The sequence below is a fragment of the Colius striatus genome, chromosome 1 (assembly GCF_028858725.1).
Source record: "Colius striatus isolate bColStr4 chromosome 1, bColStr4.1.hap1, whole genome shotgun sequence".
Classification (NCBI taxonomy): Eukaryota; Metazoa; Chordata; class Aves; order Coliiformes; family Coliidae; genus Colius; species Colius striatus.
The window spans coordinates 146,350,986-146,378,735 of NC_084759.1; the positions used below are offsets into that span (position 1 = coordinate 146,350,986).

The 27,750-nt window shown below is 46.8% G+C and overlaps 2 protein-coding genes across 5 annotated transcripts in view; one reads left to right on the forward strand and one right to left on the reverse strand.

The window, feature by feature from the left end:
- Window positions 1–3,134: 3,134 nt before the first annotated feature.
- On the reverse strand, window positions 3,135–15,385 carry ADCK2 (aarF domain containing kinase 2). The gene is made up of 8 exons (XM_010208143.2): window positions 14,459–15,385; window positions 13,592–13,738; window positions 11,864–11,992; window positions 11,120–11,215; window positions 8,571–8,828; window positions 7,664–7,792; window positions 7,020–7,073; window positions 3,135–5,486 (listed from the first exon to the last, which is right to left on the reverse strand). The coding sequence occupies exons 1-8, from the start codon at window positions 15,383–15,385 to the stop codon at window positions 5,343–5,345; spliced, it is 1,884 nt and encodes a 627-aa protein (XP_010206445.2). The 3' UTR covers window positions 3,135–5,342.
- Window positions 15,386–17,446: 2,061 nt separating this feature from the next.
- Window positions 17,447–27,750, forward strand: part of DENND2A (DENN domain containing 2A) — a 60,002-nt gene continuing 49,698 nt past the window's right edge. For all 4 annotated transcript variants that reach the window (XM_062010955.1, XM_062010946.1, XM_062010962.1 and 1 more), the window contains exon 1: window positions 17,447–17,540. The gene's annotated coding sequence lies outside the window, so the exon portion shown is untranslated. The remainder of the gene's footprint in view (window positions 17,541–27,750) is intronic.

A 27,750-nucleotide genomic window follows, 5' to 3' on the forward strand; every position in this document is an offset into this window, starting at 1 on the left:
CACATTGTGCCTCGTGCCAGTCTCTGCAGAGTAGCTGTGGTTTGCTCATGGGAATAAAAATGACGCCTGAGGTGTGTGTGAGTGAGTACCCAGGGACTCTTCGCCTCTGGCATTGCTTTGAAGAGCAAATTCCCTTCGGTCTTATCCTCAGACACAAAGGTTTTGTGCGTCCCAAACCCTCGTTTCCTGGCCCCATGGTCCACTTCAGTTTAGCAGGTTCATGTCTCCTGACCTCATTTCCCCATTTCTCTCATTGTCCCTGTAGCTCCACCACCAGTGCTGCACGTAGCTACTCACTTGTCTGAATTCGTGCCACAGCCCCATCTGCACAATCCCATTTCCTGGGCTCCTTGTTTTCAGGGCCACAAACTCACAGCAACACCAGGTGATGTGGTCAGGTGAACAGATGGTTGCAGTTACCTGACATCAGGCACTAGCCCATTGGGTGGTTTTGTCACCTCTTTTCAGGACACAGGTTTAACCTTCACAACCTAACAAAGAGTCCTGGAGTATTACCTGAGCACAGCTTTCCAGAATATCTGCTTTGTGTCTTATGCACTGTATTTTTGCTTTATTGCTTGCTCTTTCTGAGAAAGCTGAGAAATTTTGTTTTGGAAACAGGCAGCGATTGCATCAGAGAACTTTGCAAAGGCTGGAGAAACAGCTGGAGCACAAAGGCAGAGGTTTGCAGCACCTGGCAAGGCTCCAGGCTGCTGGGGCAGAGAGAAGCAGGAAGGAATCTTTCTTGCTAGAGGAGGAGAAGAGGAAAGAAAGCCTGAGGCTGCAGTTCTTAAAGACACAACGTTTGCAGAGAGAGGAGTTGCAGGTGGAACGCAGTGAAAGGAGCTTTGAGCAAGAGAAAGACAGGCTGGTAAGAGCAGTTCCAGGAAAGCTACTGTGTTTCTAGCAGAGGCACCACCCGGAGTATTTGTCTTTCACCTGTTTTATATCCAGTATAATTATACCACTGAAGAGATAAACAAATGAAAGGTAACAATTTTTGACATATGTATACAGATGAAAGATGGGAAATTCTCCATCTCTGTGGTAGAAGGAGTCTTTCAGCACTCAGGGAATGCATCTGTATAGGTTATGTCCATTTCTGACTTCTACCAGTGAGAACTGTGGATGAAATCCAGCATGAAAGCTGGCTGTACCGTTGTAAATGTCCTTATTTTTACGTAGGATTTGCTCAGGAGCAGAACGCAGTCACGTCAGGAAATGTTGGAACAAGAATCGCAGGAGCAGGACAGGCAACAAAAACAGCACCAGGCTGCCAAAGGGAGATTGTTCCAGTGCAGAGAACGTTCACATCAGAAGGTGAAAAAAGAGGGCCAAAAACTCAGTGACCTCCAGCAGTACCTCAGAGAACAGAATCTTCTGGCACTCCGGGCATCACTGTTAGCGTAAAGCAGCTGTAGAGTGGGTAAGCAGGCCCTTGAGCAGTTCACAGACCTGCTCTGTGTCTTGTAGGTGTGAGTCTGCGTGCTGGGGCTTGGATGCTTGACTGCAGTTGTGCCAAGTGGAATGATGAGTCCTGGAGAGGTCTTGCACTGCAGCCAGAGGGCATTTATCACTGCTCCGGCCTTTACAGACCTTTCTTTCTGGAGTTAATTATTCTTTCTAGTCCACCTCTGTCAAGTGAAGTGTTGGAAGCACAGGCACGGGTTATGTCCTGCCAATACAAGCCTGCAGGGAAATCAAACACAGGCCTGAAAAGGCCTCCATTGATAAATTCTGGGAACTTTCTGTTCTACCGTGTTTCTTCCAGAAGAGCACATCTCTTTAAGGCCAAGGAGCACATAAAATGGGACGTGTAGTTACAGGATGCTGTCCTGGGACTTACTTTGCTATGTTAATATTACATGAGATACGGGTGGGGAAGGAGAGCTGGGCACCAGCTGAGTGTTAAAAGCCTGCAGCAATGAAAGTGAACACACTGAGCTACAACCAAGTCATCCACTGCGGTTTCCGTTAGTAACAACTGACTCTCAAGAGTGTCCCACTGCACGTGAGGTGCAGAGTTCCCTAGGGAAGCAGTTCCCACACAGATGACAGTTGTGCTACTTCCTGCCAAAACTGATGTAAGGGGCAGGCATCTAGTGACGTGAGATGTGCTTCAGAAATCCTGATAAGACAATTTGGGACTCTTCAGCTTGGGCTTCAGGTAAGTGTAGGTCTTTGGCTGTCTGGGCATATATACGGCTTGGAATACCTAGCCCACTCCCCTGGAGGAGGGAGGACTGAGTGAAGCCCAGAATGCAAAAAGGAAGCATCTTTTTTTTTGTGACAAGCCACCCTTTGTAGACACTGTGATGAGAAAAACGTCTGTTCTCTAAAATACTTGTCTTTGGAGAAGCACCAAAGCCAAGGGTGGGCTTGGGGCTCTGTTTTGCCTACAATCTCACTTGCAGGCTGGCAGTCTCCAGAAGCAGGTATGATGTTAGGAAGATGCTAAGGTATCTTTGCAGGTAGGGCACCTGCTCAGGACAAACAGACTTTGTGTTCACCATGAATAAATGAGGAGAATGCTACAAAGACAAATGAATAGGTGAACTGAGAATTAGTGATTGTGCAAGAACCTGAGGTAGCCAGTAGTACTATAGGAGCAAAAGAATCCCCCATGCAGGCTATAGGGTAAAACAGTTACCACCCAGAGTTCACAGTGGCAGCTTGCTCATGACTCCTGTGATTTTCTAAGTGAACAAGCTACCAGCTTTTTCCCTCCCCTGAAAGGAAACAGTAAGGCTCATCAAGAGATGATTTCCTGCAACAGGAAAGGAGAGCAGAGAGCATTTTAAAAAGTACATTGTACTCTGAAGCATGGAGGTGCCTTCATTCACAAAAGGGAGGAGAAGGGTCACGCTTGTCACGTGCTGAAGTGCTGTCCCCTCTTCCTCATGTTATCAGAGGTATAAAATACAGCATCTGTGTCACTGCAATATCAGCATTGGGTAGCCAGAGATGTAACTGTGCATTTCATACAGCTATTTAGGAAAGGATGATGGACATTTATTGGCTGGAGCAGTCAGAGCTATATTTACACAAAATTATGCTAACATATACATATATAGAGTTTGCAATACTTTAAGTAATACCTAGAACCAAACTAGATACAAAGTAAATGTTGTTGCCTGACACTCTATGTACACTTAAAAACATGTTACACATTTTCTGGCACAGCACTCAGCCAGACAGTATAGGTATGACAAAAATTCCCCCTTTTACAGGAACGTAGCACCACTGATAAAAGCAGTTTCTACAACACAAAGAAAAATTGGAAAAGGTTGCTGCTTTGGAATTCTGCCAAATCTTTTGATTGGCCAGTGGTTTCTCAGCAACGAGGCTCCAGAGGTAATGGAGAGGCTATGCCTTCAGCTTTCCTCAAAGACACAGTTACAGTTAAATCTCTCATCTCAATGTTTAGACTACTTTGTAAGGTCCTGATAGTTAGAGGGTATTTTTAACTTTAGGATCTTTAATATGCATGAACCAACCTAAGATTTTTCTTTAAAAAAAAAGGGAGGGCACAGGAAAGAAAGATGAACCTATATGTAAGGTGAAAGCTTTGACATTTTGTTTAAATTGAAGTCCAAAAAATTGCTAGCTGGCTGCATATACAAACCTACAGGTGAAGCAGAGTTTGGTGTGTTACACATGGAATTGTATTACATGGTTGAAGCTCTGTTTAGCCTCTGGAAAAGCGTGGCCAGGGTCTGCCTGACTGTCTCACAGAGGGCTGCACCTGGCCCCTTTGCCCCTCAGCTGGGTGTAAACCCAGAGAGGCTCGCACTCGACTGAGGAAAAGGTGCTGTTGGTAGCACACAGAGATCTTCTTAACTTAGTGTTTGGGGGGTTGATTGCTTTGCTTCTTTTTAGAGTTCTCTTTTATACAAAATCACATGCTAGTTCTGACAACAGTGTACCTAGTTATGAGGTGAAGTCTAACTAGACTAAAACATCAAAGATAAACTTCACTGCTGCTTTCATCCTTAAGCATTTGGAAATGGAATATGTAACAATGAAAGGAAAGTACAGAAAGATATTGAGCAGGATCTGAACTTATTTTTCAGACTTCCTTTACATATCATTAATCATTATTTTATAATCATCATAAACCAGCAGATTGCCTGCTAATATACTTTCTCTTCGTTGCTTAGTTATCTGCAAACGGACCTCTGCAGATACCCTGTGCTGCTGCAATTTCACATACAGCACACCTGGGATATATATTAGTATTACAGTATTTCCAATTATTCATAGACTGTTTTTCTCACTATTAAAATACAGCCATAAAATAAACAATTATAAATTAATTAAAATTAATAATTCTTTTCCCATTATTAAAATAACTGACTATAAAAGCCATGTATGATCTAGCTCTTTTGCTGGGTTTGATTTTCAACATTCACAACATGTTTTCCATCCACTGGGAAAATGCTTGGACTCCTTGTTTTACAGACTACTGGGAACAAAACCGAAGTATTTGCATATTAGTTTTGAGCTGGTTGGGGTGAGACTAGAGGAGCAGGGGCGAGGGCAGTAGGAAGGAAGCACATAGAGAAGAAGAAAAACCCAACACTTTAAGGTTCAAAAAAACCTAAGGCCCGTACAAATATTCCCCAAAGTTGCTTTTATTATGGAATTAGCTTTTCTGCCTAGGCAAAAAATTTATTTTGCTGTTTATAATCTGGACTCCCATAGTACTGTGCTAGAGTAGGGAAGTTTGAAAAATCAGACTGACTCATCAGTTTTTATCATCCAAAATATCTAAGAACAGGCCACTCCATGCAGGATCTCACTTCTACAATAAAAGCAAAAGTTAAAAGTACAAAAGACAGAAAGGTTTATTGGGGGTTTTTTTTCCAACCTGAATTAATTGCTTAGGTTGTGGTATGTTGCTCATACCACAGCCACAGTGACAGATAAATCAGTAAATTAACTTTAAATATTTAACCTGATACATTCCAAACCAGACTTGATCAATGAACATCTTTTTAAAGACTTTTAGACAAGTAAGACTGCTCTTCTCATCAGGCTGCAGTGATCTTGTGCACCTAAACTACATGATATGTCAGTTTAAAAACTACCAGAGCATGTTAGCTCATAAAACTGTGTGATGAGTTAGAACTCTCCAGCTGTGCAGTGTTTTCTGGAATAGAGCTTCTCATCCTCCCATGCCCAGTGCTTGGCTGAAATGACTGAAGGCGACACTGACACAGTAGCCACTGCGTGGCATTTCCCCGAGATACACGTGACGTCTCGCCTCCAGCGTCCTCCTCTGTCAGCTCACAAACAGCTTGAGTAACCCTGCACCATGAGAGGGCAGAAGCTACAAGAGTCTATACGAGGACAGAAGCTGCAGTTTTGATGAGCAGTGGTTTAGCTGCCTCTAGGATGTCCAGTTCAGGGTCCAGTGAACGACCAAGACCTTCCAGAACCATGATGGCAAAGATGATTGAAGCGAAATTGCTCTCGAGCTTCACCTAGAACCACAAGTGACTAAATGAACTCAGTGGACCTTTTTTCCCGAGCTCATTCTACAGAGGTACCAGCTCTAGCTAAGCTGAGAGAGAAGGCAGGAGGCTAGGGAGAGCATACACACATCTGAAACTGTGCTGAAACTCCATTACTTGGAGGTTCAGAACAAGCTGAAATCCAGCAGCAGGCCCAAAAATAAGAGGACAGTTTCAGGGTAAGTGTCCTAAAGGAACCCAAGAGCTTGTTTGTCAGTTTCAAGAAGAGGAATGGGACTTGATTTTTTGCTTCCATAGTAGAAGAGAAGCAGAAGCTTAGGAGTGCTCACCATTGCTACTGTCGTTACAAGCTGCAAGAGTATCATAGAATCATAGAATGGTAGGGGTTGGAAGGGACCTTTAGAGATCATCTAGTCCACCCCCCCCACCAAAGCAGGTCCACCTATCAGGTCACATAGAAATGCATCCAGGCAGGTCTTGAAGACCTCCAGAGAAGGCGACTCCACACCCTCCCTGGGCAGCCTGTGCCAGGGCTCCCTCACCTGAACAGTGAAATAGTTTTTTTCTGATGTTTAAATGGAACTTTTTGTGTTCCAGCTTCATCCCATTACCCCTTGTCCTGTTGCTAGCTACTATAGAAAAAAGGGATGTCCCAGCCTCCTGACACTCAGCATTTAGATATTTGTAAATATTAATAAGATCTGAGGTACTTGGGCACAAGCACTTGTGTAAGGGGGAGCTCACCTCCTGAGTGGCCACCAAAGACTCCCAGGATCAGAGGGAAAATGATCCTCTGCTCTGCAGGTGAACAGACTCCTCCCCAATTCCCAGCCAGCCACCAGGGCATTAGAATTCATGCAGCTGGGGGGACTTGCTTTCTAAGGGCATAAATTACATCTAATGTCATTAGAAACCAGCTTAATGAGGCTTAACAACAAAAGCCTCTAAGGAATGTTTAGGGGGACCCTTTGCAGGCTGGGCAGCACTGTGGCTGACAACCTTCTCATCTCCTCTAGTTCAAGCCACCATAGCTCTGTTGATTTCCAAAGCTGCTTGCAACTGTGGAAAGTTATCCTCCAAATACTACCCGTTCTAAGAAGGAACCTCTGTTCCACAAGCACCTCCTCACTTTTGAGGCCTCTAACAAACCAGTAAAACAGCCCAGTGGTGTTCCATAGCCACAAATCAAGACAGGGGTCTGGGGGAGAAAGCATGCAGTAATATGCAAGTGGAACATATATTTCATTTTCTGCTTCTAAGGAACTAAAAGATAGGGAAAGCAATGTGTTACTGCAACACCCCTTTTCAACCATTAAATGCCATATTAAGACAAACCCAACAAAACAGGAACTGGTGCTGGGAGGGCATGTATCAAGGCCTGAGAAACAGTGTGCCTGCAACAATGGATGCATTTCTGCAGTCCTCCTTCTCGAACTTCACAACTCACAGTTCCCATCCTTGTCAGCATTGTTGTGTTCCCAGTAGTTCTCCCTCCCCAAATGAACTTCCAGCCACTCAAGGCAGACAGTGACAGGATCTCACCTTATGGGTCATCAACAGTTTAAAGACATTCGAGAGGAGATGTGCCACCTGTAGCTGAAATACAAAAGGAGAAGTTAACAACTGACTATAAGAACTGTGGTCAAGATGACTGACCCACCTGAGTGATAGGCAGGATTCTTCAAAGTGTGTGTTCACATTTAGTTCCGGTGGTGGGCTAAGATTATTGGGCTGACAATAGCCAACATCAAGGTATGTCCTGGGTGGGCTGGCAGGATCAAAGAGCTCAGCTGTGACCTACAGTCCTGCTGACTTGCCAGCCCAGGAAGTTTGACAATATCTGAGCTCACAGCGGTTGATATTCACATTGCTCAATACCACCATACTACGCTCTCTGAAGTGTCCAGGCTAGCCTTAGCTAATACTTGTTAGAAAGCTGTAACATCAGGCTCAGCAGCTCCTCATAGGGAGCTGCAAATGTTGGACACTTAAAAACCAACAACCCCCCCTGAACACACACAAACCTGAGTTTTTAACTAGAAGGAAATAAGAAAGGATTTTATGGACTTTTGCTGCACCTGTGGTGTTGATGAGATCAGAACTGGCCCTTCCACGTGGGTCATTCTGAAAGCCAAGTTGCACTGAATTGCAGGTAAGTGAGGGCAGGACATTGTACGTGCACTTGCCTTTCCCAGGGCAATGGTGTTGCCCCGGACCTTGGTCACTAGCTCTGCCATCTCAGCTTTGAACCGCTCAATATCTTGGCACTGGTTGGCACGAGCGTGATGAAGGATCAGTTCTGCCACTCTCTCCCCCTGTGAAACAAGTGGAAAGGTGAATCACTGGTGCCAGCAGGCCTACAGGGAGATGCACCTCATCATCCCTGCAAGGCCTCTGTTGCACAGGCTCCTGGAGAAGGCCTCCTGCTGGGAGAACTTCCAGGCCCATGCTCTCCCATTCCAGCAACAGAGAAGCAGGTGCCGGAAGAGAAGCAACATGCAAGTATGAGTACAGATGCTTGTTCTCAGAGTTAACAGGAGACATCAGCAATGAATTCTCTAGTCCCTCCGAGAGTGTATTTTAAGTAAGTGGGAAGGAGGACAAAGTAGTTCCCCTTATATAGAGGAGCTTGGCAAAGCCCCTACTTGTTTTGCTTCCTCTTTATACATGCTGATACAAAAGCAAAATGGAGGATGGCATATAGGTTTTCCAGCAGCAAGGCTGCAGAAGGAAATGCATGGAAGACCAAGATGTTAATCCATTCCCTCCTCTAGCAAAACCTGGCAGATTCTGCCACAGCCTCAAATGCAAGTAGCTCCTGGGCAGTCCTAACTTGCACCAGAAGCACTCCTAACTAGGGAGTACATAACCACAGCTTCCGGTTTAACACTTTCTGTCACTGAAGTCACTCCCCTCTGGCAGCCTCCTTGCTGAAGCAGAACATCTTATCCCTGTGTCTGGTATAGCTTCCATGCAGGCAAGTCTCCTCTCCCTTCTGAAGGAGGATTGCAAGGGGAAGTGGAGAGACAACTACCACTTTGGCCATCAGACTGGGCAGCTGTCTCCCTCCTTAGGCAGATGATGGGGGCTCACCTGGCCCTGGACCACGGCCGTGAAAACAGCCCGGAAGTTGTGCATGTCGGCACTCTGCAGCTCAGCCACGATCCCGGCATCCAGCAGCACCAAGCAGAGCTGCCCCGGCGCCAGTGGTGGCTGCACCTCCAGCACCAGCGTGTCGCACAGGTCCAGCACGGCCGTCTGCGCCTCACAGCTCCTGCCCGTGTGGGCCGTGCCTTGCACCAGGATGTTCCCAGGGTGCAGGTCAGCGTGGACAAAGTTGTCGACAAAGACCTAGAGGATGGGCAAATCTTAGAACAGCTCATTCCAACCAAACCCACCCACACCAAAACTCACAGGCAAATGGGAGAGGTTTGGTTCTGTTTGCTGTCATTAGGGCTACAAAAGATGATCAGGGGACTGGAAAGTCTTTCTTGAAAGGCTGCAAGACACAGGCTGTTTAGCCTGGAGAAGACTGAGGGGGAGTCTCATTAATACATCTAAGTACCTAAAGGGTGGATGCCAGGGGACTAGGGGTAATGAACATAAGGTGGAACACAAAAAGTTCCACTTAAACACAAGGAGAAACCTCTTTCCTGTGAGAGTGAGGGAGCCTTGGCACAGGCTGCCCAGGGAGGGTGTGGAGTCTCCTCCAGAGGCTTTCAAACCCACCTGGATAGGTTCATGTACAGCCTAATCAAACTGAACCTGCTGGAGCAGATGTGGTTGGACTGGATGATCTCTAGAGGTCCCCTCCAACCCCTACCATTCTGTGACTACCACTGTGCATCATGCCAGGCAGCAACACAGCAAATGGCTTCTGCTCTGCAGACCATCTATCCTGAAGTGGCATGGGCACTACTCACTCTAGGGGAGTCAGCATTGCTCCACTAAGCAACCTTGTGGGTTTCCTGGAGGTCAGGCAGGAGTCCTGGCATTAATCTTTGGCAGTTAACCCTAAACCAGGGGCACACTGGTGGGCCTTGGCAAAAATGAATGCGATAAGAACAGGCCATTTGCCACTCAGAGGCATGGGTTATAGCAAATGGTTAAGTTTGTCTAGTTTAGGACATCAACCTACATTACAGCTGTATTGAAAAGCAAGGAAAACAAGACAAGGGGAAACAAAAGTATGTAGTACTTCTCTACTTCTGCTAACAACAGAACTTCCCCACTAACCCTCTGGGCAACCTGAGACTGTAGGACTTCCTGCCCCAAGGAAGTTATCTCTGTACTTCATGATTTGCCCTACAAATTTGCCCAATTCCCATGTAAATAATTAGAGCTGTGGGGGAAAAAAAAGGATTTTTTAGGTGTTGCCTGAAAAAGTGACTTCTGGTAATTTCATGTCCTCCTCATTTTCTGTTCTGAGAAACCATACACAATAGATTCATATTCACTCTCATGCACTCAAGATACCATAGATCTCTGTCATAAGCTAGCAATTTATCCGATTTCCAGAGTTAAAGTCCAAATTATTTCATCATTCCAGTATGGAGGCCACCCCACACCAGTATTCATCTTGGCTGCCTTCCTCTGCACCTCTTCTAGTTCTGTTACAGCCCTTGAAACAGAGGGTCCTGGACAGAGAGGGAATAGAACTGCACAGAATATTCAAGAAACAGGTTTGGTTGGGTACAGACATAATGTTTCTTTGCTGTTGAATTCTTTTCTGCTCCTGGAATTTGTGAGTTTGCTTTGCTCCTAACCATTGAATCCAATGTTGGCATAAAACTGTTCTAGTTCCAGCATTGCTTTTCTGAGTGGTAAAAGCTATTTCAGAGTCTGTCACACTCTACAGAGTCAGAACTGCTGTCCTCACTATCACTCCAGCACGAAGTTGTATTTATCAGCTGAATTCCATCCGACACTTACTACCCACACACTTGGTGCTGTGAGGTTCTTTTGCAACTCTTCCCTGCTGTTTCTCAGGATTCCTCACGAGACAATTATGTCACCCTCCCAACACTCCTTTCCAGATCATTTGTGATTATTTCAACCACGGAAGAACTAGACAGCCACGTTTGTTTTCTTTACTCCATACTTAGATCTTCCTTTAAAGAGGGCAGTTTTGGAGAAGGAGTCGATAAAGAAACTAGCTAGCTCTTTTCCCTGAGTTGTATCCATAGTCTCTGCAGAGAGCGTGGTATTTGCTAGTTACATCACACTTTATAGTACTTGGGCAATATGTGAATATTCATTAAATGGATTGGTGGGTTTCCTAGCAATGCACTGAGCACACTGCAGAGCACAACCCTACCACGTACAAGCAGATCACCTTCCTGAACTGGAAGGACCTACAGTGTATCCAGACCAGGCTTTACTCAGACCTCCTGTAACACTGCAGCTGAAGTATAGACCCTCCCTCTGCCAGTTCAGGAGCTGCACAGTACCATCAAGGCCCAAGTCCTGGGTTACCACGAGATACTTGGCATTCACAGCTGGCTCTAGAGGCACAGCTGCATCTTGGAGTCTATGGGGAGAAGGACAGGAGATGTGGGAATCAAACAGGTTCTCTTTTTAGCCATATTGTCTTATTACCCCAACTGAACTGCAGGAAAACAACCTTCATGCCAAGTGCCTACCATCTTCAGGAGCATGTCCATGCCCATCTTGGCAAGTCTCTGCCTCAGCTCTGTGGCAATCTCTGCATGCAGGTAGTGTGAAATAGGCTCGCTCTCCTGAAACAAAGACAGAGCTGGAGTCAAACACACCCTGTGTCCCACCTTTGACCCCACCTTTACTTTGGTGCCCAGAGTAGAGGGAAGGTGATAAGAATACCCTAGAAAGGACCCTTCTGGATAGAGGCTGCACCTACTGTGATGGAGAACATGACAGAAGCAGGGGTTTGTCCCTTGGGAGTACTATACCCTGGGACAGAGATATTCTTGCCAGGGTCACATGCAAGAAAACCAAGGCTGAGAGGAGCTTTGGTCTGCGACTCAAACATCCCCAAGGGAAGTGAGGCAAGCATCAGAAAGTGTCAGATTGCCAGGCTCCTTGCTTTGACCCACCACAGAGGGGAGTTGAAGCGTGGTGTTGTTTTGCAAAGCACAGGCAAGCGCATGGTAGCCACACACACTGCTGGTCTGCTTGGTTTCAAGGCCAAGTGTTCACTTCTATATGGAGCTGTCTGCCACCTGTCTTCTGGGATGCACTGTTTACAAACAAAGAGAGTGGAAGAGACACTGAAGAAGGACACCAATCTCTTTAAGCAAACAAAAGTATCCTGCCTTTGATCGTTCCTTCTCAAAAAAACCATCTCCTTGGCAAGTTCTCGTGAGGGCCTTCTTGCAGCTACCACTGTTCCCAGACCCTGCAATCCTCACCTCAAATGTTTCCACCAGAACATCTGTCGTTACCAAAGGCCGAAGGGGAGTTGGGAACTTCACAAAATCGACATGTAGGAAATTTTGTTGGAAGCGCTCCAGGTTTCTGGCCTCGTAGCGTAAGTCAATCTCAAGAGAGAAAAAGAAAGAAGCAAGTTGGGAAATTAGATGCAATTAGACCTTCAGGACCCTGTATGAGGAGATGACTGTACGGTGCCGTACTGAATACTGGCAAAACTAGTCAGAAAGACAGAATGAAACCAGAATAACAGTGGTGTTTCTAACATGCCTAACAGCTTTCATAGAATCATAGAACCATAGAATCATTTTGATTGGAAAAGACCTTTAAGGTCATCAAGTCCAACCACTAACCTAACACTGTCAAGCCCACGTCTAAATCATGTCCTTTCCTGATGGAAGAGTAACGGGCTGGGTAACAGATGGCCCACAATGCAGCACCTTCAAAATACAGGTGACACTTACTATAGGCATAGTATCACAAAAAAAAAAGGCCAGGACTGCATTATTTTCCAGGGTAAGACAGATCCTGAACCAAAGCTTACCAACCACACAACAAGGCAGGCAGAGAGAATATAGCCCTCGCCTCACCTTACGATAGGCAGCCATAGCAAGAAGAAATATAATGCAACATACAGAAAATAATCCACTACACAAAGTCTTGGCTCCAGCTCTTCGGTGATCCAGTGCCTTGACACAGAGGCATCTCTCCTGCCCACCGCAGCTGCTCAAGCAGGCAGGATAACCTTGCCTCACCTCCCTCATCTGGCAATGGGAAATAGCTCAGGAATACTTCTTGTTCTTTCAAAGAGAAATGAAAGGAAATTACAAGCCTTTCAGATGCTCTCCTAATCCTCAATCTTCAGGCATCCGCCAAAATCTCTGCCAGGCTAAACTGGTACTAATGACCTCAAGTCAACAGTTTACAACATGGATCTGGTGTACACATTTTCTGCAGTAGCAGAAAAGAACTAAGGCTTTCAAAAGCTTATGACAAACTTAAGACTCTGCACTCTAGAAACAAAAATGAAATTAGCAGATAAAGGTTTACTTTAATTAAGCCTGTAGTGAAATCTCTAAGTTTGGTCGTAAGGATGTTTCAGGACTATGTCTTTTTAAGCCATTAGTTAATCAGGATGCTTTCAGGTCTATTTCCAAAGCTTAATATTGCCAATACCACGAGTCTGATGACAATACAATATAGAATGTATTATTAACTTATGTAGAAGTGTATTAGTTGCGCCATTATTTATACTTCAGTGCTAACAAACAAGACCAGGGAGTACACATTGCAAACATATGTTTAAGGCTTCAGAGTAAGAAGACATCTCTGAGCACTTGTTTGGAGAGATTCTTTTCCTAAGGAGAGGTCTCTCACCAGCGTTCATCTTTCACAATGCTGCAAAAAAGGACTGTGACTCTGGCTAGCGGGCTGCTCAGGCTCTTCACTAGAAAACACATACCAAGTCTAAACAGGAGTTTAACATCTAATAAAGACTGTTACATTTTTTTCATTGCTTTTTGGTTTTGTTTTCTTTTTTTACTCTGTGAACATATAAGCTTTCCTACAGTAACATAATGACATTAAAGAACAAGAAAGCCTTTATCTAACCCTTTAACAAGCCACAGGATGAACGCGGCAGAGCCAGCCGGCAGCGAAAGGAAAGGCAGGTTTGTTTCATTACCTGGGGACTGTGGCATGGCACGCACCTGCTGAATCATAAGCTTCTCAAACTCCTCCACGATCTCTGTCAAACTGAGCCACTTGAATCCAGGGAGAAGTCCAATAATGTGGCTACCCATCTTCATAAGAAACAGATCCATCTGGACTTGGTGGACCAGCCCCGGGTGCAGGACCTGCACAAGAATGAACCATGGCAAGATCTGCTCCCCAAACACTCCAGTTCAATCGGCTCAAGCCATACATCCCAAGTAGACAGAACCTAGCCTATTAGACTGGGAGCTAACAAGACTTCCCCAACTAGTCCTCAGAAGAATTCACATTTTGCTGTGGACTAAGTTGTAAAGAACCATTTTATAATTGTCAAATGGAACATATCTGTGCTGGAGACTACAGCCTCACCCAGTGCCATTTTCCACTGCTTTCACACTCCTGCCCTCTCCCTGCCACGTAGTACTGAATAGCATTTGGAGCAGCTCAACTGTATGATTTCTTTATATAAATATTGCTGGAAAGAACTTATCTGTTCCAGATTTCATGTGAGCAGAGAAGGCGTTTCATTGTGTGGAAGGTGAAACCAAGCTTAACATTAATTCTTTTAATGTAATCTGGGCCCTTGTAGGCATTTCTGGTATCCACAATGCCACGTCAAATGGTGCCATAGGTGGTACACATACTCCAGCTCTTCGAGCTGGGAAGAGCTGAGGCTGCTTCAAGTCAGGATTGCAACCAGCTGGAACCAAAGCACTGAGAATAGACATGGAGGGAAATGAGCATCATTTCTCTCACTCTGCCCAGCTCTATCCAGCTACTCATCTCTGTGGGAATTAAAATCTGACCAGCCTTGTCCAGCACGTTCAATTCTCAAACACCTACTGGTCAGATGTATGACTTACTTTAATGGCTACAGGCGTGAGATGTCTGGCTGGTGAAGGATTTGCATTCAGGAGTGGTTTGGCCATCTGCTGCATAAGGGATGCCTCACTCACAGGACTTCCCTGAGAGCAGTCAGCTAGGCTCAGCTCCTTCCTGCTCCTCTTGTCCTGCATCTCCTCGCTGCTCCTCTTCCTCCTCAGCCACCTGAGGAGGCCTCTAAAGCCTGACACTTCCCACGCTTCAACAGCGGACCTTAACTCCGACTGTCGTGCTAACTCCTTGGCCTGGGAGCCAGGGATAGCCGTGAGGTCCGCATAGGCTTTATACACCTGGGCGACGCAGCCTGAGCCGACAGGCTCCCGGCTTTGAAACTTGAGGATGCCCGTCCAGTCCTCACCGAAGGCCTTCCTCAGGAGCTCATCGGTGTGGGCCCACGGGTGCGGGCTCACCTCGACGTGCAGCTTGGAGAACTCGTCGCAGAAGGCCTCAGAGAAGAGGTCCCTGCGGGTGCTGGCCCATTGGCCCAGCTTAATGCAGGTGGGGCCAGCGGCCTCGGCCGCCCTCCGCAGCAGCCGCAGCCACAGGGCGCCCAGGCCGGGCCACAGGCGGCTCAGCGGGTAGAGCAGCAGCAGGGGCCCGAAGCGCAGCAGCAATCCGCAGGCCCGCAGCCCTAGCCGGAGCCCCAACCCCAAGCGCCGCAGCAACCCCTGGGGCGGCCGCTCCGGGCCGCGTTCCCCCACCCACACCGGCTCCCGCTGCCCCGGCCTCTCCTTCCAGCCGGCCCCTGCGGGCACCGCCAAGGCCACCGCGACCCAGCGCCCCGGAGTACGGAACCCGCCGCGCCCCGCCGCCGCCGCCCAACCGGGCAACGCACCCCTCGCCCCGGCGGCCCGCCCGAGGAGAGGACGCGGGAGCGGCAACAGCCGCACGGCCCCGCTCGCCACCATCGCCCGCCGCTAACGGCCGCCCCCGGGGCGGGGAGGAGGGCGGGGAAGGGGGCGGTGTCGGGCCGCCCCTTCAAGGGACAGCAGCGAGAGCCGCAGGCGAGCGTGAAGTAGCTCTTCCCGCCTCATGGCTGGCAGTGGAAGCCTTTAAGGGGAAGCGCTGGCGTGCGTTGTAGGGTGCAGAGGCAATCATCATGGCTGAGGAGAACGGGAGGTCCTGTTCTTCTTGTCACCAGGTGCCCGCAGAGACACGTCTGCATCCCTGGGGGCACCTGGTCACATGAGGGAAGGGGCCCTCGCTTGGACTGGAGCCCCTCACATCTCCATCTTGACCACTGAGGTGTGAAAATACATCGCATTATAACTTTAAACTAATAACACCCGCTGCCAAGGATGCAGCTGACGATGTCATCCATCTCTCCTTTTTGGGAGCTTTTGTATACATGGCCATAATCTGCCAAAGGGCATGTTTTAGGGGATGCCCACCACAAAGATGATGCTGCAACTCTTGTTGATATCGTGGCTGTTAAGCAAAGCTATTTTCTTGGAGACCCTACACAGGTAGCATTTGGACTGGGACCGTTGTCCAAAAAGTGTATTCATGCCCGGTGAGCAGTAAGCCAATCTACATACAGAGCGAAGATAATGCTTTACTTTGTGTTTAATACTGTTAATCTATTTAGTGTATATTGAGTAAACTATCATCAGTCCCCTAGGTTCTATCCTTAACAGTCTTTGATCCTTCAAGAATACCATCATTATCAAGCCGTGCATATGAAGTGACTGGGCTCACCCCACCCACCTGTTGATAATGGTCTCTCTGCCCCAGGCAGCGAGATATTATTATATCTAAATGATGGGTGTCAGGAGGTTGGAACATCCCTTTCTTCTATGGTATCTAGCAACAGGACAAGGGGTAATGGGATGAAGCTGAAACACAGAAAGTTCAATTTAAACATAAGAAAAAACTATTTGACTGTTGAGGTGAGGGAGCCCTGGCACAGGCTGCCCAGGGAGGGTGTGGAATCTCCTTCCTTGGAAGTCTTCAAGACCCGCCTGGACATGTTCCTATGCGACCTGATCTAGGTGAACATGCTTCTGCAGAGGGGTTGGACTAGATGATCTCTAAAGGTCCCTTCCAACCCTATTGATTCTATGATTCTATGATTATTCCAGGACATCCTGTATGAGGATGGGTGTCTGTCCTGAGTCCATGTATGTTTATTTTCATCAGTACCATCTTAATATTAGTTCTAACTACAAAGGATCTACACATCTGGACCTAGTGCATACTATTTGAATCTGTCTCCTATTCTCTCGTATCTGGTTACAAGAGCTGTGGCCCTTCATACCAGGAGTTTGGTTTGTTCCCAGCTTTGGGTATAAATTACTAACTGCATACTTCTACTCAGAGGAAAAAAAACCCCAATAACCTAAGCGAAAATTACTATCTACATAGTTTTAATGTACCTGGGAGCCAAAAGCCCATAGGAAGAACTGGTCCACTTTCCAAACCAGGTCCCTCCCTCACATCAACAGGTAGCTCTGACATGACCAAGCAAACTTCTGTGCCAACAGAGATGGATTAGGGTCTCGCGCAGGTGAGCAGATCGGCTGAGGGAAATCCGTTCGAAAGTGGATGCCGTGATTCCTGTTGGAATAACCGGTGCCGCTTTGGTAACAAGTAGGGACTTTTGTTTTCCTTGCGAAACATCTGTTCGCAAGCAGAACGTCGTCTTGGGTCCTTCATCTCTAGGTTTTAAGTTCCGACCTTGGCCACCGGCACATCCCCTCAGCTCCGTTCACCTCCGCAGCCCCCCACCCGCCCTACGGCCGCGCAGCCCTGGCTGGGTGCGTGCCGGCTGGCGCACCACATGCGGTACCCGCCGAGTGGGGGGCAGGGAGGTGGGCGCGGTTGCCATGGCGGCGGGGCGGGGCGCGGCGCGGCGGGACGGGGCGGTGCTGCCGCGGAGGGCGGCCGGGGCCGGGCCCGGGGCCGGTGCTGGCGCTGGCGGGGGGCGGCGGCAGCGGCGCGGCGCTGCATGGCGCGGCGGGCGGGCAGCCCCCAGCCGCGCGTCCGCACGCCGCCAGCCCGGCGCCGGGCGCCGCCGCCGCCATGCCGAGACACGGCCCCTCACCCCCGCCGCCGCCGAGGAAGGTAGGAGGCGCGGAGGGGCCCGTGGTGGGGCCGCGGCGGGTGTTCCCAGGGGAGAGCGAGCGGGGGTCCGTGGCGGCAGTCGATGCGCGCGGGGATCGATGCCGCTCCCAAAAATCTCTAATTCCTTTTTCGTCTCCAAATTGTGGAGTTTTTTTTCGTGTCCGATACCGCGTTCAGCAACTGAGGCGGAAACCGTGGGGGCTGAGCAGACCCACCCGCCCCGTCCTGCGAAGGCACTGCCGCTCGCCCCCTCGGAGGGAGAGCTGCTGCTCTCTGCGTCCCCGCCGGCTGGGGAGGCCTGGCCGGGGTGGCTGCCGGAGGGGCTCTCTGCCGCGGGCTGAGGGGAGAAGGGCCGAGGGGACGTGGGGAGCGGCTACATAGCCGACCCAAGAAGTTCAGGAGCAATGAGGCAGAGGAGTGGAGCCACTCAGCCTGGGGCCCCTGAGTGAACTCAGCCTTCCCTCGGTCTCCGGTAGCGCAAAAGTAGAGGAAACGCTAAGCAACTTATTTGGGGGCAACCCGGGCCCTGCTGGAGCAAGCAAGAGAGTCCTCCCCAGTTTCAGCAACGTCCTGAATCCCTCTGGGATCGTAGCTCTGCGTTTCGCTCTTTCTGCTCGGGATAGTCGAGCTTTCTCTGACTTTGTCTTCTGCAGGAGGAGCCTTCTGTGCTTGGGTGCAGCCTGTAGCTTAACAGGGGGATATTTCTGACTCCCACTTGTGTTCCATGAGAACATTCACCTGTCCTAGGGAGAGAAACGCCAGTTTGCCTTGCCACTGTGGTAGCGGGGATGTTGGGCAGTAAGGGGTTAGGCAGGGAGTGGAGAGCACTAACATGGTTGTGAAGGAAACAGGGAAGAATTTACAGCTGTCAGCAGCTGTGGTCCCAGGGTGTCAAATGCAAACTGGAGGGTGAACCGTGCAAGGTGTATCTGGGATGCTTTCAGAACGTTTGATTTTATGAGTCTCCAAGGAACCCAGCTTTTCATGCCTGGTGTTGGAATAGAGATGGTCTGAGAGATACTGAGGCAGATTGTAAGTGCTAAGCCTGAGGCACTTAATCCTGCTCTGTACAAGAGCATGTTTTTTTTTCACAGACAGATCAGCAAGTTGTATGGGAGTTGGTCATGACCCTGCAGTGTTCCCAGCCACTTTTGCTCTTGATGTTTAAGCAGGGGTTGTTGCTTTTGGAGAGGAGGATCTCTGTCCTGGATCTTAGCTGGGAAGATAAAAAGAGAGGGGCAGAGGGATTTCCATGAGGCTTTAATTTGCTACTGGTAGGGGAACTGCTGGTGTATTAAAAAACTGTTTTCTGTGTTGGCTGCCACCTCACTGACCACTCATTCTTGGTGTGTGGTAGCAAAATCCAATAAAGTCCAATAAAGTGTACTGGCTCCATTTCTGAGCCACCAGAAAGGGAGTCATTGCTGCATCCTCATGCTGCCAAAGGCTGGAAGTGTGTTTCCTCAAACCCATGTGTTGAATTCTGAATTTTTGTCATCGGGATAGTGTTTGTGGGGTTTGGTGGTTGTTGGCTTGGTGGGATTTTTCTTTTTGGTTGTTCAGCTTTTTTTTTAAAAGAATCCGAAGAGTGTTTCAGTGTGTGAAAACTGGGTATCTACTGTGTTGGTACAGACTTGGAAACAACTGAAAATGCTAAGTATGGAAACAAGAGGAAGGCCACAGGATTTCCCAGGGTAATAAGAGTGCCTTTGAGAAACGGAAGAGAAAGCACAAAACAAAAGGCGCTGGGAGTGAACCAGGATGTAAAAAGCAGGCTAAAGATTTATAGCTCAGCTGAGACCTCTCTTTGGGTGAGAGGGTTCTGTGCTGAGAGGATTCTGTGCTGAGAGGATTCTGTGCTGAGAGGATTCTGTGCTGAGAGGGTTCTGTGCTGAGAAAGTTCTGTGCTGAAGCCTGGGCTGACTTTTGACACGTCTCTGTCCTTACAGTCTGTGCAGAAATTGCTGCCTGTTTGTCATCTCATATACCCAAGCATAATACTCCCTGTAGACCACAAGTGCATGTGGAGTGTCCCAAAGTGCTGCTTTCGGTAGTGTCCCTGGCTCGCTGCCTTGGGAAATCTTTTGGGACGGTTTGTCTGCAGCGACAACCACATGTTGCTTTCTGTTGTCTAAAAATAAGTAGGGTACTTAGATCCTTTGTCAAGTGCTTATAGTATGCTTGCCTGTCTCCCATGCCTGGTGTGTTTACATGTTAGAAATGTTCATTTTGGCAAGGAAATTTATAAATAAGCCCACGTAAGCTTCAAGGCTGTGGCTTTCAGAGGTGATCTTAGTTCAGTAGGCGCTTTTCCACTGAGTTATTCTGAAAGTCAGCCATAGTAACTGATTCATATGGACAGGAATTAAAACCTCTGTTTTGCAGAGTGTGATGAGTGCACGGAGGCAAATGCAGTCCTTGCCGCAAGTTTAAGAAATTTGCCAGTGAGACCTTCATCCAACAAAGCCAGACTTGCAATCATGAGGATTAAGATGCTGGGCATTTCAGAAGTGCCTGATAAGTGCTGTGTTCTTTTGGGTCTTCCTGAATGCATCATCCGAGGCAGCTGGTTCTCTCCTTTTGTAGCACCTGACATTTATTTCCTGACTGGAACTGCGCTGAAGCTGCTTCTTCTTAAGTGGAGGCCAGACCAAGGGGAGAAAGTACTCTGTAGTGCACCGTTAAGCCCATGAGAAGAACCTCTCTTAAACTCCTATGGAGACTGATTAATTGTGATGATCAGCTCTCTTAGGCATCCAAAACTGGGGCATGAGATCTTTAGGGAAGTGTTTCTTAGCGGAAGGATTTAAGCACTAGCGTCTGATATGTCTGTTGGCAGGATCCCAAGAGCTGGCTGGAAGAGGCCTCTACAATGGAGGAAATGCTGAAATAGGACTTTTAATGAACTTGCATAGCAGTTCCTTAAGGACTGAGAAGACTCTCCACAGGGAAGAACAGAGTGGGATATAGCTAGAAAGAAATTCCTTGTTACATTCAAGTTCTGACAGTAAATGAGTGAGCCTGTTTTTTAACTAGATACAGCTCAAGTAATGTTGCCTCGGAGGAGTATCAAACTGTAAGCACCTTTTTACCCAGACAAGACTGGAGAAGAGACAATCTTGACGGTAGCTCTGTCAAGCAATGGAAAGGACAACAGCACACTTATCGTGCTTAAGAGATTTTTCTCTGGTTTTCACCTCTAGGCAGCTTTACCAGCTACTGGAAATGAAAGCAAATGCTGAAGTGTGTGAATATGCACACTGTGTGGTAGTGGCTTCAGCCCAGGTTTTAGTGACAACCACTTTAATTCTCAGTGTCTGAGGTCAGCTTTGTGTACGCCGTATGATTGAACTAGCTTCGTGAAGGCCGTGCGTTTGAAATGTAGCCTTCCCCAGGAGCCTTGGCTCATCTTGAAGTTGGGAACCAAAGACAAAAAAAAAGTCCCTGGAGCCACTGGCCATCTGCAGCCTGGGTTTTTTGTGCCATGACTGTGGATGGAAGCAGGCTGAGGACTGCTTCCAGGTCTTTGTTGTTGATATAGCACTAAAAGGCATCAACACTACCTTACATAAGTAAACATGTACAGTCCTGTAGGGCAGTCCTATTCAAGACCTATCCCAACCTTTATGTGGTTCGCCACTTAATTGGGTCAAGGTAATCTGTGTCTATAGGCATACGACTGGTGAGCTGAAAGTCTTAAGTTCATGGTCCAGTTTCTGATTGGAACAGTGGATACTTGCCTGCCATTCATGCCAGTCTTCACCAGCTCATGTCTTTAAGTGAGGCAGCAGTTAAGTGGTACCTGATGACATAGATTCTGCAGTCAAACACCTACAGGGCTCTGCCATCATGGTGATCCTCTCCCTCCAATGTTGAGATGGCCCTGAGCACCTCTGGTGCTTACCATGTGGTTCCAGCCCATCACCATTGCAGTTTCCAACAGAGGTTCTGCTCTTAGGATAATCCTGGTGTGATGGCCAGGGTAATCCTGCACCGAAGTCCCCTGGCTTTGTACTACTCTGAGGTAAATACGTTGCCTAAACATTTGCTGCTCATGTGTGAGGTGCCACATGTGTACAACAAAGACCTCTAAAGAGAGCTCACTAGGAATCTTCCGTGCAAGAAGTTTGAAACATCAGGACTCCTTTCGTTAAAGTAGATGTAGAACTTTGTTTCTGTCTTTTCTGCAAATAGTACTGTACTACGGTGAAGCTGAGGGGATAATTGGAAAGATAGAAAGAGTGATCTGCTGTAACAAAGGCTGTGAGTGCTGGTATAATCGTCATCCTTTGTTTCAGTGTTTCTTCTCCTCCCCAGGTCAGGGAAACCAGCTGCAGCTGGTATACTGTTAGTTCCAGGGATCCTTTCAGGGCACATTTAATAGTTACAGTCGTGGTTAAAGGTCAATTTTTACTAATTAAACTTGTTAGGACTTGGTACATCTCTGAGGCCTTCTTTTACATCTTGGACAAGGTGATCAGCCCGCTGCTGGGACGCTGCCAGCCAGGTTTGCTTGGGGTGTTTTGGTTTTCTTAATCACCCATGCAAATGAAAATTTGGCTTGAACTTTACCTGTTATCTTTGTGTGCTGTCACACCATGTGGTGAGCAGCTCGTGGGTGGTTAGGGTAGAGCCCCAGGTTGCTCATCAGGGGCAGGGGGCCAGGAGAAGCGGTGGTTGCTCTGCAGCCAGGTTGCCATGTGCAGCCCGGGCAGGGCTCGCTGGGCCTCAGTGCCCCTGTGCTGCAGTAAAAGCTCTGGTGCAGCCCTGGGCTGAGAACCGGCGCTGTTTATGTGATGAAAGTGAGCAGAAGATGGCTTTTCCTGAGCACACTGCCTTTACCCATACATGTGCTGGCCCAGAGCCAGGGTGGAAATTCTGTCCTCATGAGCAGAGAGAGGGAGATGGGAGGGGCGAGAGATGGAGAGGGGCCCAGAAGCAGAGGGAGTTAAAATGAAAACACCAACCCACACAGAGAAAAGCTTCTAACAGATGGGCCTGGCCATCCCCCGGGTTCTTCATGCAGTTGGCTTCACGTGCAATGCTGATAAGGTCTCATCTAGGAGTGTGAGTATGGGGATGGATCATTTTGAGACATGCTATAGAAGATCAGAGGAAAAGGCAAAAGGAGGAAATGTAGACGGGTAAGTTAGCTGTTGTTTGGCTCTATCTGTGATGCCTGAAGTGGGGTTTGAGTCATTGCTAGTGCTGTGCCACTAAAAAGGTAGATGGTGCTATGTGAGCCGTTGGAAGAGCATTACTTTGTTTTCAGCTGTGGCATCCTTTAATTGTGGTAAGTCTCATCTCTTCTCTGTAAAACAGTATTGCTAATGCTGGTGGAGGTTTGTTTCAGTGGTCTTGTTTCCCTCTAGCACAACTACAGCAGGGAGCTATCACTCTCAATTGAGCCTAGTATAAAGATAGGGTTCTGCAAGTAGATGCTGGCAACTGTATGCCCGTCTCTTCATCCAGCATCATGGTAAGATTTACTGAGAAGTTCAGCATACCAGCTGCTGACCTTACTTGGAAGGGTCTTGCCTTGGTTGGGTATCTGATAGTGCAGGAGACTGTGCCTGCCTGGCAGTAAATCTGGTCTCAAAGAAGCAGTCAGAAAACCTTGGCTCTGAGCTCATTTGCAAATCTGTCCCAGACACTTAAAATGTCGAGAGCTGATGATGGTTAGGGGCAGCTTGAGTGGGGAAAGGTACCACTTCACTTGGAAGTAGACAAAAGAGTTCTGTGTGAGACCTTGCCAGGCACTGGGACTCCTGGTCATGCAGATCCCTGAGAGCAGATGTCTCCTGACCAAGTTCGGGCGCCTAACTTGTGTTTCCAGAATCTTAGTGGGGACTTCTGGCAATCCACCAAAGACACTGTTTCAAGGGGCAAGGGCTTACTGCTCTTTGTAACCAGAATAATTTCAAACAGCTAGATGCTGTGTGTTTTAATTAAATTTCCCTTTGGGAATGAAAGTGGTGAAGTGTTTCTGTGATCCTGCTGCACTTAAGTACTCTGTACAGTGCCTCCAATTTGGCAAATTGTTTAAGCAGACGTTGTAGGTCTAGGCACATGCTTAAACCCACCTAGAAGGGCACTTTGGCTCCCAGTGCAGTACATCATTCCTGCTTGGGGAAGTTTGGACTGGACTTCATGTAACCTAATTGAAGATAATGGGCTCTGAGCTTGGGCTTAAACGCAAGTGAGTTTTCCTCATCGCAAGTGAGTCTCTCACACACACCCAGTTGTATCCTGCAGAATCGTTTTATATTGTGATGTCCTTGAACTTTGCTTTCCTTTTAATATCCCGTGAGACTTCTTGCCCAGTGCTTGCTGACAAGCCCTGTTAACTGTGAGCTGTTCAGGTGAGATGCTGTCACAGCCCTGGTATTTTGCTAGCATTGTGAATAGGCACGCATATGTGAGTGATTAAATCAACTCATCAGGGTGTCATCTGGAGAGGAACAAATGCTGAGCTTGCTTTGCAGGCAGGGGAGAGGAGGGGGGAGGATGAGATCCCCCTTTGTAATTTTTTTCCACTGAAAGCTTTTCTCCTCTGCAGATGTGCAGCTGCTGTAGTTCTTTGCCAAAAGCTGGCCGTGACTTTCAGTGCTGCGGAGCATGTACACATCTGTTTGCAGAGGAGTGCAGCAAAGGGGCTTGGGTCTCCTGCCCAAGGGGATTATATTCTTGTGATAGATAGTGCTGACTGTCATGGAGGGAAATGGCAAATTTCACAGGGCACTTCGAGGGCACTTCATAAATATGAGTTTGCTTGCCAGTGTCAGCCAAACGCCACCTTGCAAAATTACAAAGGAAAAAGCTCCCAGAGACTTTACAGACCATCAGAGCTTTTAAAAAATCTTAAGCTCCCCTGGAAAATTAGTTTATTTTCCATGTACAAAAATACAATGTGTTTCAGCTGCAAAGCATGCTGTGAATGTAGGCTTTGTATTTTCTTGTAGGTAAGAGTCGAGTCTTGGGTTATCCAGAACTTGGAGTGGCACAGTAGCAAAGAAAATAAATAGCTCTTACTAAAATCGAGGTGAATGTCTTCTCCAGCACTTCAGAAATCAACATCTGTCCAAAAAACAGACCATGAGGCATACTCCACAGTCCACTGAAATCCATAGGAGCTGCTTCTACATGAGTTTGAGATTTGGCTGTAATTGAGAATCTGTTTTTTCCTGCCTTGGCACACGAGGCTATATGTGCAGCAATCTGTAAGCAAGTTGTGCAAGAGAAGTTCTTACTGAAAAGCAATGTGTAAGATATTCAACTTTTTCCAGATGATGTAAGAAGCCCTGATCTAGCTGGCTGCCATTTTTTCAGCTTTGTCAACCTCTGAGAGGTCTGAAGAAGTTTCCTACTGGGAAACTGGCACATAACTGATTTTTGCATCAGATTTCTGCCTCTGTCCCCTGGGACTGCAGTGAGTGACGCCAGGCTGAAGTTTTGCCATCCTATCACCTCTCGTGCAGCAATCCTGTACTTGTGTTGATGAAGGATACTTATGGCTCTTGCTGCTAACTGGGTGCTAAAGCTTGCCCCATTCTCTTGTTTGCACAGTGGGAAACTTTCCTTGTGGGATGATTTAGTATATACAAATTCAGTGGTAACCCAAGGGTTCCTCTCTTAAATTCCTAAATTCCTCCACTAGTCAGACGCTTTTGCATGTGTTTTAAAGGAAAAACAGAATTACCTCTAAAAGACAGATTTCATAAAATGTTTTCAGAATTTTATGAGGTTGGTTTTTTTAAAAATAACTTATTCTGACATGTAAGATATTCCTTCTTGTCCCACTTACTTTAATGTTTGCTTGCAGGGGGAGGAAATTATTTTTTTGACCCAAAGGAATCTAGAAACATTATCAGAATCAGAAGACTTGCCCTGTCAGAGCAGTGAAGGGCTCTGACTCTGATCAGTGGTCACTGCAGGAATAAAAATTCTACCTTTTCTGGGTTTTGTACTATGCTAGTCACATACACACTGGTCCCAGTTCCTCTGCTTAGCTATGCCTAAGACAGCCTTCCATTAGATTTGTTTTATTATTATTGTTAGTAGACTAGACTAGATTATTTCAGTGGAAAGAGACTTACATTGATCATCTAGTCCAACGGCCAGGCCACTTCAGGGCTGACTAAAAGTTAAATCATGTTGTTAAGGGCATTATCCAGATGCCTCTTGAACACTGACAGGCTTAGGGTATTGACCACCTCTCTAGGAAGCTTCTTCCACTGTTTTACCACCTTCTCAGTAAATAAATGCTTCCTAATATCCAGTCTGAACCTCCCCTGACACAGTTTTGAACCATTCCCACACATCTTGTCACTAGGTACCTGTGAGAAGACCTCAGCTCCTCACTGTCCACTTCCCTTCCTCTGGAAGCTATGGAGAGACAGGAGGTTGGCCTTCAGCTCCTTTTCTCCAAAGTAAATGAGTCCTGGGTCCTCAGCTGCTCCTCACAGGACATGCCTTCCAGCCCTTTTCACTAGTTTTGTTGTCCTTCTGTGGATGCATTCAGTAGCACCATTCTATTTGTTACTTCAGGCTCCTGGTGAAGACCTGTTTTTTTTTGAAAATCAAGCCTGACCTTGGATTACATTGATTTTTCTTCTCCATTTAAGTAAAAAGAATGTCTCAGAAAAGCCTGGAAACTGATAGTCACCAACCCATTCACTTTTTTTCCCAAGGACATGAGAATTTCAGCCATCTCACTGTCTCTGTTTCATGTGTAACTTTTTTATACTTGTAAACAGTACTTTGACATAGAGAAGATTTTGGTATGACTTGTCATGAAATCCCTGAATGCAGAATTAAGCAGATTTTATAATGCAACTTTTCTTAAGCAGCTGTTTCACCCAGTCAGCATAACTTGGTGATACTCTGATGAAGCGCAGAGAGATGTGTGTGGATGAGATCACCAGAAAAACAAGGTGATGTTAACTGTCATCACTCTGTTAACTTTAGCTGAGCAAACGACCTGGGGATTTTTGGTGCTTTGGCAGAATCTTTGTGCTATTTTTTTCACTTTTGTAGTTGAATAAAAAAATTAAGTCAATAGCTGTCTGGAAAATGGTGGCAGGGTAGCCCCATCTCTTTCCTTCCCTTTCCATCTTTTTCCTTTAAAAAAGAAGAAGTGGTGGGAAGGAAGGGGATCCTAAGTGAAGTTCCCTGTGAAGGGAGGTTTTAACACTCACTCCACCCACCCCCAATCTAGCTAAATTTTCGTAGGTAATGTCATTTCACAATAAAGAACCTGACTCTTGTAAGCTTCTTTGGGTTACATCAAACATTTTATTGAAAGTTTCTCTGTTGTTTGGGCCAGGGGGCTGGTACATTGAATTTAGCTCAAACTCAGTTGATCAGAAACCATAAGTAATTTACTCATCCAGCAATATTCAAACCTATTTGTGATTAGTGCAAATTGAATTGCTGAGACCATGCAGCTGTATTTCAGGTATGTGAGTGCATCTTGCTCTGATCAGATTCGTGGTTTGTGAGATGCCTACTCAAGGAAGAGTGAGTACTTCCAAGGCACAAATTACCTCTTTCCTCTATTAAAGAAACTAAAATAGGATCTTGCATGTCAATATCAAGAGTTAGCTGAGATGGACTGGCCCATTGTTGAAGTTTAGTTCCTGCACAGAAGATTATGTTAATCTGAGATAGCTGGGAATGTATTTGCTGTATAAGCTGTTTACTCTTATCTCAACCTACGTTGTTTTTGTCTTATCAAACATATGATCATTAAATAGGACTAATTTCATATTCATCGTCACTTTCACCTGTCATCAAAAGTCAGATTCATGTGAAGAAAGTTTAAAGAAAAATGATTTTGTAGTTTTATATGATGACTGTATTTATAAAGACTATGCATCTCTAATATTCTTTTTGCTTAGAAAGGCACGTGAGCAAAGTTAACTTCTTGCTAACCTATTTCCAGTGCCAAAATTTCTCCTCTGTCTTATTTTGCTTTTTAATATGAATGCAGGAAACCCTCTTGGAAAAGTGAATGACAGATTTTTATTAAGTAAATGCTCTCCAGTCTGAGTGTTTAAGTTATTACATGTGGAAGAGATAGGAAGAAGAATGCCTATTTGAACGCCAAACATTTTTCATACCAGCCAGGATGTGAATCAAGTATAGCATTGCATAAGCTCTTCTTGTGCCTCTTCTAATTGAAGAGAATGTTTGGACATTTCCCCTAAAA

Bases quoted from the DNA above. Each gene is read 5' to 3' on its own strand.
- ADCK2 (XM_010208143.2), bottom strand. From the start codon at position 15,385: ATGGTGGCGAGCGGGGCCGTGCGGCTGTTGCCGCTCCCGCGTCCTCTC. The intron at 11,993-13,591 runs GTGCGTGCCATG...TTCTCTCTTGAG, and splicing joins AGAAGCTTATGATTCAGCAG to ATTGACTTACGCTACGAGGC. The intron at 5,487-7,019 runs GTGAGATCCTGT...TTGTGGTTCTAG, and splicing joins AACTGTTGATGACCCATAAG to GTGAAGCTCGAGAGCAATTT.